General features: G+C 38.5%; 1 protein-coding gene across 1 annotated transcript; it reads left to right on the forward strand.

The window, feature by feature from the left end:
- Nucleotides 1-2,418: 2,418 nt before the first annotated feature.
- On the forward strand, nt 2,419-17,218 carry LOC104403407 (colorectal mutant cancer protein; the record flags this gene model as incomplete). Its single annotated transcript, XM_010011530.1, has 7 exons — nt 2,419-2,565; nt 2,887-2,976; nt 3,637-3,785; nt 5,841-5,981; nt 7,152-7,252; nt 9,784-9,967; nt 16,984-17,218. Coding segments are annotated over 7 exons (1,047 nt in total), but the record flags the coding sequence as incomplete, so codon positions are not given.
- Nucleotides 17,219-20,860: the final 3,642 nt, after the last annotated feature.

A 20,860-nucleotide genomic window follows, 5' to 3' on the forward strand; every position in this document is an offset into this window, starting at 1 on the left:
ATCATGTAATTATATCTGTGAGTCAGCCACTTTCCATTTCAATTGAGAGTTTTAGGACTTTAAGGCAATTTTTATATCCGTCTGGATGTTTCCATCTTTAAACTAATACGATGCAAGAGCTGAAGAAATCTTTCTTTAAATCCTTCTTTGTTTTTCCTCCCCAACTCACAAATCTACACTTTCCTGTCTTTCAGTGGAGCTTTTTTGGTTCTGTTTCATTGTTTGTCTTCACCCATCAGATTTTTCCAATTTTGTTATCCATTTCCTGTAAGATCTGCCCTTCCTCTCTCTCCCAAGCGTTTATTGTGTCTCATGTGCAGTACTGCAATTACCTTCATTCTACTAATGAACGTTACCTTCAGATTAATTTACATTACATTGGTAATGACACTTAAAACGGGTAGCAGCATTGAGGAGGGGTGGTCAGATATTTTTAATCATATTTTTAAACTAGACTTTTCAAAACTCATGCATTCACTGATCCAGAGAAAAAAATGGGTCTTCTGAACTCTTTTTTTCTTGATTCTTGTTCTTTGTTCTTCCTTATTTTTCCAGTAAAATAACTACTAGTGTAGAAAAGTACTTTTTGAGGAGATGGTGCATTACTCCTCCATTTACAGTGGAGGTTTTGATGACCACAGATAGTTACCTTAGCTGTCTCTGGGCAATCTGATGGGTGGGCAATCCAGTCATGAGGCTCTGGCTTAGTGAATGTGTGAATTGTGACGCAGGTGATTTTATAGGTCACATAAACTTGCTGTGGTGTTCTGCTCAGACTTACTATCCAGTACTCAGCATTGCTAAAGTTAGTGCAGTCATTTATAGCAATTAATTCAGCATGTAATTTCTCAAATGAAGGCCTGAATCAGTAAATACATCAAGAAGCATGAAAAAGTACACAGTGTCTGTAAGTTGTGGTTGCTTCTATGATACAGTTTGAAAGCAGTGATTTGCACAGGTTCATAACTGTGCTGTGCTTTGAGTTTTCTTTTATAAATGCTTTCCTGAGGAAGGATTTGCCTGGCTACAGTTATAGCTGTGTTCATTTTTCTTTCTGTTGCTAATGTTGTTTTACAGATCCATAAGAGTAATTGGCTTTGTGATCATGGCCAGTAGTCAGTGTGCAGTAATAAAACATACACTAAAGGGAACCTATCTGCATTAAAATTTTATGTAGTGTTATCCTTACATAACATGGTTCTAAACTTTGGAGTTAACAAATGCTTAGTATTTTAAGCAGGTTTAACACTCTGGTTGCCTTAAATTTGGAATGTTACTTGCTTCTGGACTGAAATCTTCCAGAACTAGATTGTGGGCATAGAAGAATATTTTAGTTATTTTTAAGTGGGATTTTGAGGCAGGGATTTGATTTTTACGGGGAATACATCCCTAGTGGTTTTCCTGTTTGTTTGCTTTTAAGCAATACCTCATTGCACTGGACCTTTGGTAAAATTTCACTAGTTCTGTCTTGTAGGTGGACTGTTACAACAAAATCTTCACAGAAACCTGCATGTTAAAGTAAACACTCCATATTCGGGGAAGTCTCCTGTTCAGGTGGCTGTTTCCCTCTGCTCTCATCTCACACTCTTGGTTTGAGATTCTGTGGGAAAAATGAGCTCTGGCACTTTACCTTGTGGCATAATTATTTTCTCTTAGGCAGACCATTTCTTCTTTGTCCGTTAAGAATTATTCCAAGGTAAATACTATAATCTTTAGCTCAGCTATAGTTTGGTACTGCAGGTATTTTTTACCCTTTAGTCCTGAAAATCTTTTGATGTCAATTCTACAAGTATCCAATGTGCTTGAGGACTGTGCAGTGTTTGCAGTGTATGTTTACAGAGCAATTTTGCAGACTGTTGGTTGGGTACTTTGCTGGTATTTTCTTGTCTGTACATTACTTGCTATTTGGTAGCTTAACGTAAAACTATAGTTTTGAAAGCACAATTAACATTTGAATTTCTTTGACCCTTATGTCAAAGTCATCATGTGATATATTTATGTCAGGAGTGTTTTAAACACTGGAGCTTTCCGTTAACAGCAGGATCTTAATTTGATTTGTTTTGACATCAGAATCATAGGCTGGAGCATTAGCTTCACCCTAGAGAGAATAATTTCTATACATATAGTACAGCTGCACTGATGGGGTTATATAAAACAAGCTGAAAGTTTGAGTAATTACTCTACAGTATTACATTTGCATATTTCCACAGTGCAGATAGTTTTAAAAAAATGACAATTTAATTTTAAAACAAGCTCCATTCATCTGCTTCTGACATGAAAACTTTGCAGCCACCACAGGACAAAATACAACTTTAGTGCTCAAGCCAGAATCAATTAGGCTTGGCTAGACAATGAGAAAATCTCCAAACTATTTAAAACATAAAAGTGGTAAAACCAGAATACTATGTTTTACTGTAGGTTCGGGAACTGCAGACACGTTTGCAAAGCATACAGGCCACAGGCCCATCCAGCCCAAGTCGCCTCATTTCTGCCAATCGACCCATTAACCCCAGCACGGGAGAGCTGAGCACAAGCAGCAGTAGCAATGACATTCCTATAGCCAAGGTGAGCTATTGTGTGTTGCAGTAGTACTTGTGATTAGTGGGGAAAAGCACAGCTTTTGCAGAGCTGCTGTACAAGTGTGTGATGAACCAGGAGACACCTGGTATCTCCAGAGTTTTCTGGTATCCTAAGCAGGCCCAAGAACTTGAGTTGCAGAAAGAAATTAAGTGCTAATTATGGTAATTTGCTGTTACAACACGGGTGTCAGTTTTACACGTTTGTTGTACATAAGTTTATTGCAGGTTTGCAAGTGTAGCTAGTGAACAAATGCATTTTATGTAATCTTTATTGAGTTTGTAACCTGTGCAGCATTTTGACTTACAGATTGCTGAAAGAGTGAAGTTGTCAAAGACAAGATCAGAGTCTTCATCATCTGATAGGCCTGTCTTAGGATCAGAAATCAGCAGCATAGGGGTAAGGACTAATAATTATGTACATGCATGATACGTTCTGAAAATGACCGATTTTCCATTAAAAGCATTGTTTTCTTGCTACATTAATATATTAGTTAACTGAAAATACTTTTATTTTGAGAAAAATATTTCAACAGAGAATATTTCACCCACTATTAAGATCTCATTTTCTCATAACTGGTGGCTAGAAATCATTCTCTGAGTAACCTCAAGAGGATAATTTTGGATTCCTCCAAAATATTATTCTTCAAGGGAACACTGTTCAGTTGCGTTTCATAACTTCCAGTCAACAGAGAACCAGGTTCTGCTTTGTGATGCCAATGTCAATCCATAATGCTGTTGTTACTATGTGTTAATATTTGTTTCACTGAACAACTTAGCTCTTGCCTTTTGCTAAGCTTTTGAGAAAATGAAAAATTTGCATATTAGGCATTTTAAGTGTATGATGAAACAGTGGGAATCACCCTTTGGTTAGTAGAATTTTAAATCAAAATAGCTTCTTGAAGTGGAAACTTGTAAATATGCTATTCAATGTAAAATTCATGATAAAAACTGAATAATGATTGCCTTGAAGTGAGTGCATGCAAACAAACACAGCTCTCAATGCAGACTGAATCCAGTTGTTGCCTACTCACAGTGATGTATTAACTGCCGTGTTCAGGTGTCTAGTACTGTGGCTGAACATTTGGCACATTCCCTCCAAGACTGCTCAAACATCCAGGAAATCTTCCAGACTCTTTATTCACATGGATCTGCTATCTCTGAGAGTAAAATCCGAGAGTTTGAAGTGGAGACAGAAAGATTAAATAGGTAAGGTGAAAAGTTATACAGGCTCAAATGTGTTGTCTGTTATTAGCTTTGCTAAAAAAAAAAACACCCCAAAAAAAAACCACTTCCCCCCGCCCCAAAAAGAAAATTTTATCCTTTTCTTAGTTAATTCCCAGCTCAACTATGGCATCTGCATGTATGGAATGTAGTTCAGCTACTGTGAAATGTAATTGATGAAGATTGAATTGTATACTAAGGATTCTTTCTATTAGTATGACAGTTTGGTCATGCATTATTAGATCAGCATGGCACCTTCACCTGTGACAGTTTGCACTGTAGTATCCTTCTTCATGGGTGACCAAGTAGACATAGCATCTTTTTTCATAAGGCACATCACTGCTGAAAAAAAAGATTCCGCTAACTTACTCTCCATCATTCTGGAATTAGTTTGCTTCATTTTGTCCTGAAGAAACAGAATTACAGCATTAACTTTATCAATGAATGTACTGATGTACGGTGATGTGGCATATATACCAATAAATAGACTTCTTGTCTGCAGAAGAAAGATTGGACATTTCTGACTGCAGTTAAAATACTGCACTAAGCTCTGTAAAAATCCAAGCTTTATGTCCTTTTTTGGCAAATAAAAACTGTGGATGAGGAATGTGTGAATTCTGTCTCAGCATGTTTCCTTCCAAGTTCTCTTCCCCACAGCTACCTCCGATTCGGTCTAATCAGTACAATCGTTTATTTGTAGCTCATGTTTTTGTAGTGCTGCAAAATCTAATTCCTTTTTTCTTTTTTTTTAATCTCCTTACTTTATTTTTAATGTGCACTGCGCCAGTATGCCTTAACAACATGTATCCATATAGGAGGTATCAAAAATGATACAGGATGTGAAGCTTCTGAGACTCTTCATTAGGGACTGTAGTGGTAGGACAAGGGGTAGTGGCTTCAGACTTAAACAGGGGAAGTTCAGGTTAGCTATAAGGAAGAAGTTCTTTACTGCAAGGGTGATGGGGCACTGGAACAGGTTGCCCAAGGAGCTTGTGAATGCTCCATCCCTGGCAGTGTTCAAGGTCAGGTTGGATGGAGTCTTGGGGTGTGGGGTAAAATGTTTTGGGGCAGGGTTTCCCTGCCAATGGCAGGAGGGGTTGGAACTAGATGATCTTAAGGTCCTTTCCAACCCTAACTATTCTATGATTCTAGCAGCTGGGAAAGTCAGGGCTTTATTCTGATCACTGAATAAATGATATACTAGCCCATATTGTGTTTGTTAAGAAGTCAGTGATTTTAGTGTTCTGGATGGCACTTTCTTCATTAGCTACCTGTCCAAATTTTGAAATCATTTGCCTGCCTGTTTTCAGTGTGTGTTGAACTTCAACAATTAGCATAGTACATTGACATGTAGTGCGCTTGTTAGCAGTGAGAATAAACAGTAATACTGATATTCTGAAGCCTCATTTTCAGGTTCAGAGTTAACCTCATTGAGAAGAATATTGCAGTTAATTTCAGATATGAGCTTCTGTTTGACTATTGCCAGAAATTTTGGAGATTTCATTGTCTCGTATTTTGGAAGTTACTTCTCTCATCACAACCAGAATATTACTTCAAGTGAAATGGTTATTCAGGATGTTCCAAAGAAAGGGGGCATTTATGCAGCTGCATAATCCACACACACACCTGCACATTGCACTAATGAATATGCCACTTAAAACAAGAAGCAAATGTGGCAGCAGGAAGTGAGGAATGGAGGAAGAAATATTAAGCAAAAAGTTAATATGAAACTGGCCTATGCGGTCTTGTGGTTGCAAAATAAGGGTAAAAAGTTTTCTGCTTGCTGCTGTTGTACAGGGTTATAATTACATTTTATGGGGAGGGGAGGAGAGGAGAAGGAGAAGAGGCTGTCCTAAGAGAAATTAACTGTCCTGTTGGCTTTTGATATGGAACACAGAACTTAGAGATTTTGACATCTTCATTAAAAACCTTGCGTAGACCAGATGGTATTTGTTGTTTTAAATTATGATTGTTCTAGAGTTTTCAGGCGAGTGTCTGCAAGCTAATTTCGAAGGTTACAAATTACTTCCTTTTCTGCAGCCGCATTGAGCACTTGAAATCCCAGAATGACTTGTTGACAATAACACTGGAAGAGTGCAAGAGCAATGCTGAAAGGATGAGCATGCTTGTTGGGAAGTATGAGTCCAATGCTACAGCCCTCAGGCTTGCATTGCAGTACAGGTATGTACCTACGCAGAGGGTGTTTTTAGACAAAAAGAGGGGGTGATGAGGTTTGATAGAAGTCTTGGAGAGTGAAATTGTTGTTGTGCTATAGTAACACTGTTTAGGTTTGTTTCCTATTTGAAAAAATGCCCTCTTGGTTAAACTACGTGAAAAACTACCAAGCTGAAATGACTGATGAAAGTGTATTTCAGCCCTGGTTTACCAGCAGTAGTCAACTCGATCTAATAGATATGTACAGATTTATCTTTTCATGTTTAAATACTGAATTAACCTTTGAATTAGCGGTTGTGTGTAGGCTCAGACTGTTTCTGCTGCATGCAGTCTTAAGATACAAATTTTCTCTATTAGGCTGACAGCTTTCACAAGAGCAGTGGACCAAGGAGTACTCCACATAGTTCAGAGTGACTTAATTACATCAGTTGGAGCTGTGGGTGAATTGCTTGGTATTTGGTTATGAGTATCTAAATTTGCTCTAACCTATATGTAAAAGATGGTGTCATTTAACTCCTCTAACTGCAACTAATTTTGAACAGGCAGTTCTGGTCTTAAGACAAATTTTGGGCCTTTTGAAGAATTTTTCTGTTACTATCAGCCTTGAGCAAATTACAAGGAAATGTTAATTGCAAGTAGATATATTAATATATATATTTTCAGAAGCATTAGAATGCAACAGGAATGAGTGACTCACAACTGTATTGAGAAGCTGTTGTAAGGAGGAAAATCTTACAGCTAGGACAGAGCAAGAAGTATTTTCTTGTCTTTTCTTCTTAGTATACTTTGCATAGTATAGTTATATTAGTAGAGTTTAGAATACTGTATTTTGTATAGTAAGAAGGCCTGAACAGAGTTTCTTAAAAGGATCCTGTCAGCTACTGTTCATATTGCTGACTGCTCAAAGCATGTTTCTGGAGCTTACTTCACATCAGGTGATTCTGTTCTGTTTTTAACGTGGTACGTTACTTGAGGCCAACCTGGGACCGTCAGAAGAGACGAGAGAATGTTAGATGTTTGTGATAGAAGCTGTGCATGTTACGTCATTTAATATCCCTGCTGCTAGACAAGTATAGGGAATCATGCAGCTCATCACCTACCTCTTTTGCAGGTGTTCTTCCCCTCTACACTGAAGATATATTTTGTGAGATTTCTGTGGTTTGTTTTCTCTTTTAGTGAACAGTGCATAGAAGCATATGAGCTGCTGTTGACACTGGCAGAAAGCGAGCAGAGTCTCATTCTTGGACAGTTCAGAGCTGCAGGTGTTGGTTCTGTTGGTAAGATGTCAGTGAATCACTTTTTCTTTTTCATGTCAATTACCATTTGACTTAGTTGTAACAGTGAATCAGCTCGTGACCCATCACTTAGCAATGCTTTCCAGTCTTTCCTTGATTTTAAATAACTAAATAACTTAACACACCAAAAAAATAGGGGAAAAAAAAAAGAGACTGGAATTGAGTCATGAAGTTCACCAGCAGTTTAAATTCACCTATGTATGTTGTCACAAAGGGATGTCTCTTCTGGCAAAGGTAATTCACCTACAGGCATGCAACTGAACAGAGTGGAATTATTAAACAATATTAAATATGAGTATATGTGTCCTAGAGCCTTACAGCTGTGTTAACTGCAAGGACACATAGTGTTCGAACCAGAAACATTTACCCCCTAGAAGCTGAGTATCGTATATGAAAAACTGGGATTAAGACAATATAAAGGTAGCACTGAGTAGTGTCCACAAAAATGGCTCCAGTTATTCAGTCCACATTTTGCTTTTTCTCTGAAATTTTAAAACACCATCTAATGTTTTACTGTGTTTTCAGGGGAATTAGCGTATATGTTCCAGGTTTTTTCTTACTTTGTGGATAGTTAATCTTGCAGCTACGTATTGGTGGTTTTTGATACACTGCTTTACCAAGTAATGGAATGAGCCACTATAGTAGGTACAGCTGCTGGCTATGGTTTTGAGATAGAAAGGTGTTTACACAATGAATGTTAATCTGGGTTTTATAGCCCCATTCCTTTTATCAATAGGAGAAGGTAGCAATAGTAATCTTCAAGGAGAAAGAGAGGGAAACCTTCAGAGAGAGAAAAATAGCTCTTCATGCTATGCTGAGGTGTTCTAATTGCCTGGCTGAGACAGTATTACAGCAGTAGCTTCTCAGAAATCGCTGAAGTGTAAAGACAAAGCTTGTGGAGACAAAGTGACCATCTGGCTTGAGGTGGTGAACCTCTTATTTCATATGCTCTCATCTACAGTTGCTGTGCTGCTAACCATGTCCCAGTGTAAGAAGCAGGCCCTTGTGTGTGTGTCTTGGCCTGTGCAGTGTGTGTGATACAGTAAACATTAGAGTGGATGTCTGACATTTTCATCCACCTTTTTTCCAGACTCTGATCATTCCTTTCCATAATGTACTAGGGAGCTTTCCCTGCTGGCAGAGATTAAGTGACCAGCAAAAGGGATTTTTGTCTCGGAATGTCTGTTCACGTAGGTGTCAGAAAGAAATCTTAGAAGGGAGAAATACTTTGGGTTTGAGTATGGTTTTATGTCACATGCATTTTATGAAAGAGAGTGTGATTTAGTTTTTATCAGATGTCTGTCTACAGCTCCTAGTTATGGAATTAAGAGTTACAGCCCTGTGATAGAAATAGTGACCATTTCCTATTACATGGTGCAACTTGGAGGAACTTGACTTTGGTTTGTATACCTTTCCTTCACCATGAAATTTGGTTAAAATGGCTAGATAGCAGATTTTTTTGTTTGAAGATCAGCCAAGTTTTATATCAACATCTGGGAGTGGAAAGTTCATGGGAGTTGCTTCTGCATCACTTAGAGCTGAGCATATACAGCTGCTCTTAACAGAAAATTCTCCCTTCCTTTCTTTCACATTGTTATTTTCTAGTGCATCGCACTTCAGTTAGCAAGTATGAAGTACGGGTAATTGGTCTTTGGCTCAAAGAAGGATAAAATTAAAATCTGACATACAGCAAGCCAGGGGGAAGGAGGGCTTATTAATACTTTCTGACATCTTTGCCTTGCATTTAGTAAATTATGAATAAATTGCAGATTTGGTCAGAATTTCAGTGTAGCCACTAATGTGTCTTATTTTAATGATTTGACTCTGCTGGAGTTAGGATTGTAAATAGGGTGACAGTGGTAGTTTATGTCCTGCCTCTGCTAAAGAGATGGCTTACCAGCTGCACAGATGCTGTATAATCACTAGAAGTTATTAGCAAATTAATAAACACCAGTGCTAGTTTTCACTGAGTTTAGTATGCATGACAGCAAACTCTGAAAGGCTGCTTCTAAGCTGTAAGGCAATTCTTCAGCTGGAAAGGCAACCTGTAAGAAGCTGTTCTGGCAAACCATTAGGCTTGAGTTGAAGGTGATTGTGAGACGAAGCACTGGAAATGGCTGCACTGTCAAACAGCACTGGACCGATTGGAGTAAAAGTTGTAATTAAGGCTAAGTTTTTTTCCAGTGAATTATTTTGAGAATCCTAACCTAATCCTAATGCACAGTGCACACTCTTACAAACAGACAAACTAGCTAAGATAAAACATTACTTAAGACATATACCCAGAGCAATGAGTACCTGGAGCTTGTGCCTGGGAGGGAAATGCATTTGGGCCACTAGCCCAGTTACCAGTGATGCTCATACGGAAGTAAAATTGGTTTTACACCACAGCTTTGTAATCCCTTGTCATCTTCTTGGTATAAACTGAGAGTACATAGAAGCATCTCTACTCTTGGCTTTATTTTTATCACCCTCCTGAAAGCTCTGAAACAGATTGTTTGCTTGAAAACTAGGGGACCAGACGGGTGATGAAAACATCACTCAGATGCTTAAGAGAGCTCATGACTGCCGGAAGACAGCTGAGAATGCAGCAAGAGCCTTGCTGATGAAACTAGATGGGAGCTGCGGGGGAGCCTATGCTATCACTGGCTGTAGCGTGCAGCCCTGGGAAAGCCTGTCATCCAACAGCCACACAAGGTAACTGCAACTCATCTGCTCTCCTAATCCCCAAGTTTGCTGAACTACCTCCCTCACCTCAGTCCACTGGCTTCTTTGCTTTGATTTGTAAGTCACCATATGTCAGTGGTTCTAATTGGCTTTAGACTTTGAGCAACTCTGTATAAATCTTTTGCAAAGGAGTGATTCTGAACTTTCATCTTCCTCATAAAGGCCAAAACCATTATGTTTGTTCTACTTCAGTGACTTTATTGCTGGTTTTTTGGAATTCAAGTTGTGTACTTCTTATTCATATCTGTTGTATGCAGACAGTGCAGACACACTGAGGACCAGACATCAGAAATATGCTATCATGAGCATTTTTGAGTACTCAAGAATTTTTTCTAAATGTTGCAAATCCAGTCATTATGTTTTAAACAATTTCCTCTCCTTTCTCATTCTGCTTTTCCCCCATTCCAAATTCCCCATTCTGTTCTTTCACATGTGGAGTGGCAAATGAACTTCATCACAGAGTGGATTCTTCCAGGAAAGGGTAGATATTGCAGTTTTTCTGGGGACTGTAAAATAATTAAACTTAAATGAGCTATTGTTGCAGAAGTGTTCCAGTTCAAATGCATCTGCTTAGCAGCTTCATTTTGAGTCATTGCCTGCCTGCAGTATAACTGTGCTCTGTGCAGTGAGTATGTGCGCTTGTGCTTGTGTATGGACACGAATTTGGCAAGCATCCTCGATAAAAATAGATGAGAATTTTTCTTTTTAAAAGATATTTTGGTTCCTCAGATTCACTCTAAAACTTAATTCCGTTTTTGAGCCAGTTCTTTATTCAAATGCTGTCATTCTTGACACTTCAGAAGTTTATTTTAATACCATATAATTTCTTCTTGCTGATGCCTTCTCCAAAGGATGCTATTTACTGCTGTATGACTAGCATGGAATAGCTGAAAAGTGAGCAAAAAGATAACCTGAGGGAACAGGGTCCAAATGTGAGGTGAGTTTTTAGGTTTTATTCTACGAAGCTTTATGATGCACTTTCAGTGCAAGAAAGCTGTATTTTTACATAGAAATTAATGTGGTGGCATCTGCACTAGTAACATGGTCACTCATGAAACACAAAGCTGTTTCAAATTCTTGACTTGCCTCACCTCAGTTTGCATGCACTTACTCCATTATCTACACCTGCATGCGAACAGGTTGTGACCACACAAAGCAATACCTCTACCTAGGCTGAGCTTGTTGTCCACGCTGTTATTTGAAAGGGCCGTTTTCTTTGTTCATAACTACACCTCGGTGATTTTCTTCTTTGTGAGATACCTGGTATGTAGTCAAAGCATCTTTTTTTATTTTTTATTTAAGTTTAGCTAGTTTCCAGCATTGATGGGGGGAAATGGTTCCTCTTTTATTGTCTATTCTCCTAGTCTTTCACTGAAAGTGCTTGTAGAAATATAGTCTCTACAGTCCTTGCATTGTTAAACACATTTTTTGGTTTTTAAAGGGGAAAGATAAGGAAGGGACGTGTGTGTGTTTGGGGAAGAAAATCATCCCTCATGCTCATTGTTTGCCTTGAACATTTTGTGTTCAGCTGGCACTGTGTGTACATGTGCACATAACATGTTGGCTGAGTAGATAAAGTTTAAGCAGGATATGATTAAAATAGCATAGGATTTCAAATTTCATGAGTATAAACTGTGTCATGAAATGTAAAAATGCAAATGTAGATTCTTCTGTGTGCAAGAGAGACATTTCAGATAGAAGTTATTATCATTATAGGATTTATTTATTTTTCCTGGTGGAGAGCAAGATACTACAGTGAATAAGGTAACTACTGTTACCTGCTTTGATACATGTAGAACATGAGAGAGAAAAGTACTCAGTCACCCAAAGTGTACACAGCAGATCAGGAACTTGTCAAATGGGCAGTCTGATCTGATCATCATGTAGACATTGTCATCCCTCTCCACTCCCCTCACACCCAATGTAATTTGTCTAAACATACATGTTAGTGAAAATATTTTTTTAATTTTAGCTTCTCCATAAAATACAAATCTCCTCTTGCATTCTGTTGTGTTAAGTGGTATGTGGTAAAGGTGTTTTCAGATGGCTCTTTCCTGTGGACCCTGTCTCACAACAGAGGCATACCCTCTTCAGTTTAGAGACACATGACACTGTGACAGCCCATAGGTGGAAAATCTGTGTTGGTTTAAGAGGCACACACTTTATTTATATCAGTAAATGTTCTATCTCTGGGTTTAAAAATTGATGATTTTGCCTGTAATTCTCCTCTCCCTATCATTCTGGATTCCTTTTCTTTCTCTCCAGGACCATACTCCTTTTTTTTGGAGTTTTTCTGCCTATTTTGCCAGCTCTCTGAACACATTCATGTGTGTTCCCTTGCCACTTGGCTCCCTGGTGCTTTTGGCGCACATCGCCTTGGTGCAGACCTCTAGCTTTCTTGATTCTTTGCTATTGATGATTTCCATTTCCTTTCATGTTCCATTACAGTAGCAATCCAAGCACAAATAGAAAGCAGACTACATATTTCTAGCTATTTAGTGGTTGGACTTGATGATCTTAAAAAGTTCTTTCCAATCTAGTTGATTCTATGATTCTATTCCTGCAGGCTTAATGTCTATAAAACTGGTGAGTAGAACAAGCCTGCATCCCTAATGAGCGCTGTTTGAACCTCCATTTGGGGACCACTACATTGAAATGAAAACATTTTTACATTATGTGGTTCAAACATACTCTGAATTTGCAGACTGGTCTTCTGCCATGGCTGTTTCAGTGTTGCATGCTTTTAGTTGCATGTATGTATTGCTGCCTTTTCCCTTTGAAACTAACTGAGCAGAGAGGTAGTGGCATGGTGAAAACTCTTCTTGGCTGAGACTTGTGACAAATGAGTAATTCTACTTGCTGTTGAGAATCCTGTAGAATAGGAACTTATAACGCAGTTGTTGACCCATCTTTAGCTTTGGCATTTCAAATGAGATTCTGAATGTCAAATTGATGAATGTATTACTGAGAATAAATACTTAGTGAGCCATTAGTGACAAATGGGTTAGGAATGTAAAAGGGAGCAACTCAAATGTAAATGAATGAAATGCAATGGAAGAGCATCACCGAGGTTGTTACTGCTGAAGTGGATAAAAATAATAGCAAACATCTGAAATTATTTAGTTGGCAGCAGCACAATGTAACCAATTCATTTTTTTGAAAATAGAAATAGGTCTGCAGTGTAGTTGGAAGTCATGATTATTTTAATGGTCAGAAGCTAACAAACATTGACAACAAGGTTTGACTACACCTTATAAAGAAGGAAACAAAAGAAAAGGACTTTGCTTGTAATACCAGTTGAAAACAGTGGCTTTTATTCTCTGCAGTGCTAGTAAGCCCAACCTCACATCTGGATTAATGGGGGAAAAGATGTGGTGTCTTACATGCAGAGGGAATTCATTTCAGTATTACACAGTGTCACAGAATATCTGAATTCAGCCAAATGTAGGACTGTATCTCTCAGCAGAATTCGGATACCTCAGAAACATCAGATTTCAGATAAGTAGCTGACAGACAAGATTATCTTGGCTGAAGTGTGCAAATAAGTTATTTTAAGATATCTGTTGGGATATATTTATGTTATTTAGCAGTTAATTGCCAGACTGAACTATCCTCAGAAGGAAGCAGAGTAGTTTCACCAAAGGTTCTAACTTTAGCCAAATACACTGTTGTTTGTCTTTTGGCTTGTAGGAGTATTTTCAGTTTCTCAGGAAGTTAGTATCTTTTGGCTTTGTGCTCTTTCATGTCTCAGGCCACAGCATTCACCTAGAAGATGGTGGCCTGCATATAATCTGTATCAAAGGCATTCTTTAAAGTGTACGGTTGCATGCAGACATTCAAGCAAGTTTTATGGATTTTGTTCTGACAGCGTTATAGTTCTGTCAATTTTTGTATTGTCTGCACAATTGCTGAATTGCAGATTTATTTATTGAATTGATTTTTAACAGATGAACTGAAGCTTATAGAGTTTTATGGACAAAATTTTGTAATGTACAGAAGTTACTCACACATAGGCACTGTTGGAAGCCTCATTTATATCCATCTACTGAGTTTCATATACACACATGTGCATGTGAACACATACATGCATGCCAGCAAATAAAACTGCACATTATGCTGTATCGACCTGCATATTTTCCACAGGCTGTATATGAAAATTGACATCATCAGGGCATGACAATATTGTAAAAGACTGGAGGGATGAAGCAAGTTATGAATACAACAGCAGTGAGAATGAGCAGATTGTTGTTGTGTTCCCTCCAGGTGTGAAGAAATCATGATCTTTTCTCTGTCCTTACCTATATGCTTCAGACATGAGACACTGCACATCTTTTGCAAGAGTTTCACGTGGTTTTTGGATGGATGCGTTATACTACATATGCATTCTGTCAGTTTGTTTTCATTTGTCCTGATTGCTGTTACGAGGAGAGAGCAATATCTGAAACTCAAGATCATATGCTCACCAGCTGTGGGACTTAAATAGTGCAGCAATGGACTAGCATTATGGAGAGCTGTATGGTGGGGCTTTGACGAACACACCCTGGCTGAGCTGTTCTGTGGAAGTTCAGAGTCACTGCAGTGTGTTTCTGTCCCTCATCATTCAGCTTTATTTTTACAACAGTCCACAGTGGGCTTCGTACCCCAGCTTTCTGCTTCCAGTCTTCTGGGTAGAATCTTGTTGCTAAGAGGGAGGGGGAGAGGAGAGAAAAGGTTTATTGTGTGCTGGCTGAGAGGCTGAGACAGCTTCATTGCTAAGCTCCTCTCACCTTCTTACAAGAAAAGAAAAAAAAAAAAAAAGAGAAGAGCAACTTGCTAGCAATTCACCATAGGAGCCAACTCAGCTGCAGACAGGCAGGGAGGCAGCCAGGACTGACGTAAAAGCAGCTTGAGTATCACTGGCAACAACCCAGACTGCCTTGCTCCGTTTGGACTGCTCCCTGCCTAAAACGTATGTGCATAGCTGTGGATCTTTAAGGTCCAAAATCTGTGAGTATTCAATGAGTATGAGGTCCAACAGAACATAACAATAGACTTTCTGCACTTCCGCTCAGGTTTCATTCCTAGCAGGAGTGCTAGGTTGTAGGTTTTTTTCCCTTGGCAAGCGAAGAAAACTCAGATGAGCTCTTTGTGTCCTAAAATTTGAGGCCTGTGTAGGTTTTAAAAGTTGCTCTTCCTCCAACAGTAGCTGGTTTATATTTAATCCAGAAAAACTGTGCAATTGCTTTGGGTGCTGAGGAAACTTGCAATATGACTTTGGTACAGAATTAAGTATTTCTCATATCGTTATCCCTGTGATTTTTATATCACTGTCTACTTCAGAAAAGTATCTTTAGGCTCAACAAATCTTGCTTTACTGTTTCAAGATTCTCTAATGAAAAGCTAAGTATGCCAACACAAATTTATTTCAGTCTGGAAGGGGTTTTATGTGGTATAGGCACTGGGTGGTTTTAGCTTCACTGCAGATGGTAATGGCAAAAAAGACAAAAGCAAAGACCAGTTTACACTTGTGGTAAATATGGCACCTATTATCCCTAAGAAGAGGAAGGAAAAAATGGGAAATTGATAGATAAAACTGTGGTAAAGAACTGTAATGTGATATTTCATGAGAGGGAAGGATTTTGAAAAGTCTTTGTAGACCTGCCAATTCTCTATCTCCTCCAAGGCTGTGCTTGGAATTTGCGGGAAGATTGGCAATTAGAGGCACTTACAAATCAATTCAGCTTTAGCTGCAGTAGAACCAAAAGAAGAGAGAAAAATCAAGCCTGTCTTGGCAGGTTTCCCCTTTTTCACATGCATAATATACATCCTGATTCCTACAGCATGTAGCAGGTGGGGTTTTTTTTCTTCTTACAAAAATGTTGAACAGCAGTGCAATTTGATACAGAAAGTGATTTATTCCCCTGCTGATAACTGAGATCATCTAGAATTCCAGACAAGCACAGTTAATGGATGACTTATCCCTCACCAGGCAGCTGATTACAGGACCTCAGGAGACAGCAGGCAGCTTTGAGTGAGGTTATAGAAACAACATGGCATTTTATTTTCCTTTAGTGTTATTGCAATTATATTCAGCCCTGGAATGTGGAATGGTGGTATCAGTCTTGGCCCCCTGCAGGACTGGCATGTGTGTAAGTAGGTAGGCAGCACTGAGCCACCATTGCTCTAAGGCATTAGTTCTCCCTTTGTGTGATCTCTGTGTAAAGATTTGTGGGGCAAACCAATCGGCAGTCATTTGTTTGGAGGTAGGAGAAGTTCTGCCAAGTCTGATGATGACTTTTTATTAAAAATTCTACTTACTTAGGAGTTTTAAGTCCTACAGCCCTGAAAAAATGTCAGTGAACTGAGGAATGCATCTTAACATGAACTGAAAGAATGTCAGTATACTCCTGACAATTACCAGTGCAATTCTGCTCCAGCTGATTCCTACAAGTGTCCATTAAAAATGTCTAAGATAGTAACTCATATTGCTATCAGCAAAGATCAATGAAGTCTGGACTGCTTCTTTCTTTTTTAGCAGATGCTTCTTCCCAAAGAAGATGGAAGACTTAGTGTCTGAGCAGCAGAGAAGCTTGCTGTGCTAGGGTACTGCTGAGAAATCTTCAGTAGCTATTTATTTTCTTTTTTTCTATTAAAACCCTGGTTTCAGAAGACATGATTCCAGAAACAGTACTTCACTTATGTGTCACTACATACCTGGCTTTGCAGGGAAATAGTCACATGATTCAATTTTCTCATGCAGCTTAGAGAATTAATTTATTTTCTGAATTTGTCACACCCCTCTGCATCTTCTGAGCATTGCAACATCCAGTCCATGCTCTGTGTGTCCTTTCTCTGAACTTTTAAGTAAGGCTCAGATGTGTTGATGAACTGCTCAGGGTGGGGTGGGGATGTGTGTGAGTTGATACAGATTTTGTTCTGTACAGATCTGGAACAAAATACAGATTTTGTTCCAAACTTTTTTTAAATACTGTTCTTTTTCTTTCCAGTACTACCAGCTCAACTGCAAGCAGTTGCGATACGGAATTTACAAAGGAGGATGAGCAACGGCTGAAGGATTACATACAGCAGTTGAAAAACGACAGGGCAGCAGTGAAACTGACAATGCTGGAGCTGGAAAGCATCCACGTTGATCCCCTTAGCTATGATGTTAAACCTCGAGGAGACAGCCAGAGGCTAGACCTGGAAAATGCAGTCTTGATGCAGGAACTTATGGCAATGAAGGTATTTTATTTATATCCAACAGGCTAACTGCACTGCTGACAATGCCCCTATGCTACAAAACATTCTCAGTCACACATGTGGGACACTGTGATAGTGATCACTGGGTAATAAAGGGTAGCTTCATTAAAACAAATAATCAGGGCTGAACACCCAGAAAACAGAAAGTGAGAAGCAGTGCATTAATATTGATGAAGTACGTGTGTTTTGAATTAGGTGAGGACTTCATCCATGGCTCTGAACTTTGAATGATCTGCTTGACAAATGGTGCTCACCCTGAGAGATGTGGCAGCTGAGTTACTCGAGGGTGACCAAAAGCATGATACAGAACTTCCCAAGAGACAGTTCATTACTTACAGGCTTGCAAATGTGCATCTTGAATATTTGTGAACTGAAGCAGAATAGATTTACCTCCTTTTAATGGTGTCATGGGAGGAGGAATGGTCTATCAGAAGCTGTGGTTGGTCACAAGTCCAGATCTGTTCTAGGCACTGTGTTGCAATCTGTAGTTTTGTTCAGAGCCTGAGCAAAAAGAGTATCGTGTGTAGTGATTTGCAGCAACACAGGTTTTTGGAGAAAACGCTGGTCCTTCAGGCCTGGTTTATACATAGAGTTCTAAGGAGGTGATCGAGAAAACTGACCTTTATTCACCAGGTACAGAACTCGTATAATTTTAAATTTGGCTTCTGTATTAAGAGAGAGAGGTGAATTAAAACATAGGAACATAACAAAGGCAAGCTTTATACAAGCACATGACTGCATTTAGGAATTGTCTGGGTTTTGTTCAGTTTAAATAAGTTTAATTTCTGCATGTTGACAATTCCTGTTTTAGTCAACTAATGGCAGAAACATGTTAGATGATGGTATCATGTGTGACAGCAAATCCCAGTAGCTTTATAAGCTTCTAAAGCTATAGATTTTCATTCCGGTCTGCTGCTGCTGGCTAAGTCTAGAAATTATAATTATATTTTAAGTGGTGCTGTTTTTCCATGATGACAAATACAATTTTGCAATAATGCATCAATATTTGCAGTTCGGGAAAAAAAAAGATTGCTTGTTACCAGTCAGAAGATTTAAAGTTATTTTAGTTGTTAGAATATATTGTGGCCAACAGCAGTATATTCCCCACAATTAAAGCATTCAAGATGTACTGGAAAATATTTGTAGATAACTATATGTGTATTTCAGATATCACACTTATGTCTCCTCTTTTTCATCCAAATCTTCCATGAAATCTCTTGTACACCATTATTCTATCTTTAAATTGATAGGTAAAGACAAACTGCAGAGCTGTCCTTTGTGATTAGTGCTCTTGCATTCCCTGACCTGACAGGGACAGCAACAATTGCATATCCTAATTTCTGCTAGTTTTGAGTGCTGGTAATCCTTTTGTTCACTAAAAAATCATCCAACTTGTTTTTTACACTCATAACTTTTGGCTTGACCTCGCATATTGAGTTTTCACTGCAGGAATTGTCCCCAGAAAAAGAAGAAATCTTTCTTTTTGATTGGTTTGTGTACAGTGCTACTACACACATTTTACACAGGTGGCTGAAGTCACCTTAAGTCCTTTCTGGTTCAGAAAAACTGATAGTTCTGTTATGCATTATAATTTGTTGTACTCTGCTGGAATTTACAACTGCAGGAAGTTACTAGGTTTCTGAAAGGAACATGGTGAAAACTCAGGTTTGTCAAAACTTGCAGTGGATTTCTTGGTAAGTGCTCTCCTGCTGTAGAAATAGGAAATTCCTGCCTTTCTTCTGCACATAAAGCATTAGAAAAGGCACAGCAACACTGCTTGCTTTGGTCCCAAGAGAATGTGCTACCTATTAGCATTTATGATTGTTGCTTAGGTCTGCATTACACCTTACTCACATTCAGCAAGCTATAACATAGCTGAACCTAAGGGCAGGACTCATGGATGTCTTGACCTTTCTGAGTGTATTGTTTCTATGTACTATTTCAAACATGTACCTTATACAGAATAGTGCATGCATCTGTCTTTTTCTGAGTCAGTTGGGGAATTTAAATTTCCTTACCATATTTTATTTAACTTGAAGCAGATGGACTCACCTGTGCTGCAGAGGACTTCGTCATGTAGCAGCTCTTAATTTGTTCCCTCCCTTGCACATTCTAGCAAGGATGGTACAAGCTGGATTAAGCTGCTCAAGGATTTTCTGTGTTGGTGGGTCTTAAGCCTGCTGCTGTCTTTCTGAAACTTGTATTTGCGTTGGAATCTCTGCTGCATCTTTTAGCATGTTTCATTTAGTGACTCACAGTAAAAACTGATGTCCAGATCAGTCATTTTGCTTCTTTTATCTATGTGTTATGCTGATAATGTTCTGAAAATGCCTTTACACCATTAGTTCTTCATTACTGATGAAAATTATCCATAAAAAGATGATCTGAGGATGGTTTTTCTGTTGCCCTGTTTATTTATTTTTATTTTATTTCTTTATTTTTTATCGAGAGTATAAGATGTAGTGTTTCTCCAGTACTTCTATAAAATACAGATCTTCGCTTCAAGCAATGATTAACTATGTTTCCAGATACATTCTGGTCTGTGGTTTGTCTTCATTCAGTGGTCTTGCTTTGAGGTCAGTTGTTGTCATGCACCAGTTAGCAAGGAGATTAGTTCTGATGGGTATAAATAATTCTGTATTTCCAGCCTTTCTGCATTTCAAAGTACTTAATGTAGATAAGTCTTAGCTTTCTACACTGATAGTTTTTCCTCTTCTCTGTACAGGTTGTGATAATTTTGCTCATAATGTGCTTCAAGACTACAGACTCTTTGCAGAAAACGTTAAGAATACTCTTGTCCACGTTTGTTGCATTTCATGCTCTTATAGATGTATGTAGTAAAATACAGTTAACTAGACCATGGCGTTTATCTGCTCTGATACTTGTTCTACTTCTGAAGGCTGGTATGTTCCACCTTGTGTACTGTGATCCTTCGAGAATCCCCTTTTCATGACTTGTAGAACTTTTTGACAGATAAGAGTCAGTGCTGTTTTTTTCTGACATGACCACATCCAATACAAATTTCAATTTTGAGAATGTTGTGGTGTTTCTGATTATATTGAGTCAGGAGTGTTTAATTGTCATCAAGATTTCACCCAAATTCAGAATTACAGTATGACTGGAAGTACAAAATATTCCTCAATATTCAGTTAATTAGTCCTGACTGGTAGATCTAGTGCTTGAAGCTTGTGAATTTGCATAGGTTGTGTAAGTCTTCTGCAAAAAACTGGAAGAGTGACCACTTGCAACCTCCTTCAGGATTTCATTTTGTAAATGCCGCTTTAGGTCCACGCTCTGAAGAAACAGATATGTTAAATTGCAAAATATTTCACTGGCACCCAGTAGTTGGGGGGGGGGGAGGGGGGGAAGCAATAGTAAATACACGAAGGTGATGTTGTCATTGAAGTGAAATTTAGACACTATCTTTAGAAAACATGTTTTCATGGAAAAAGATACTGTATGTGTAAAGACTAATTAACTTTAAGTAAATCTGAGCTACTTAAATTTTCCCATGTGAAATGTGACTTTTGCCACCCTGCCTCACAGATTATATGTGTCCATACCAGGATTCTCAACTTTTAACTTTGACCTTTCCATCTGTTGCGTTCAGAGGTAAGGGAATTT

The sequence above is a fragment of the Nestor notabilis genome, unplaced genomic scaffold (assembly GCF_000696875.1).
Source record: "Nestor notabilis isolate BGI_N333 unplaced genomic scaffold, ASM69687v1 scaffold6283, whole genome shotgun sequence".
NCBI lineage: Eukaryota > Metazoa > Chordata > Aves > Psittaciformes > Psittacidae > Nestor > Nestor notabilis.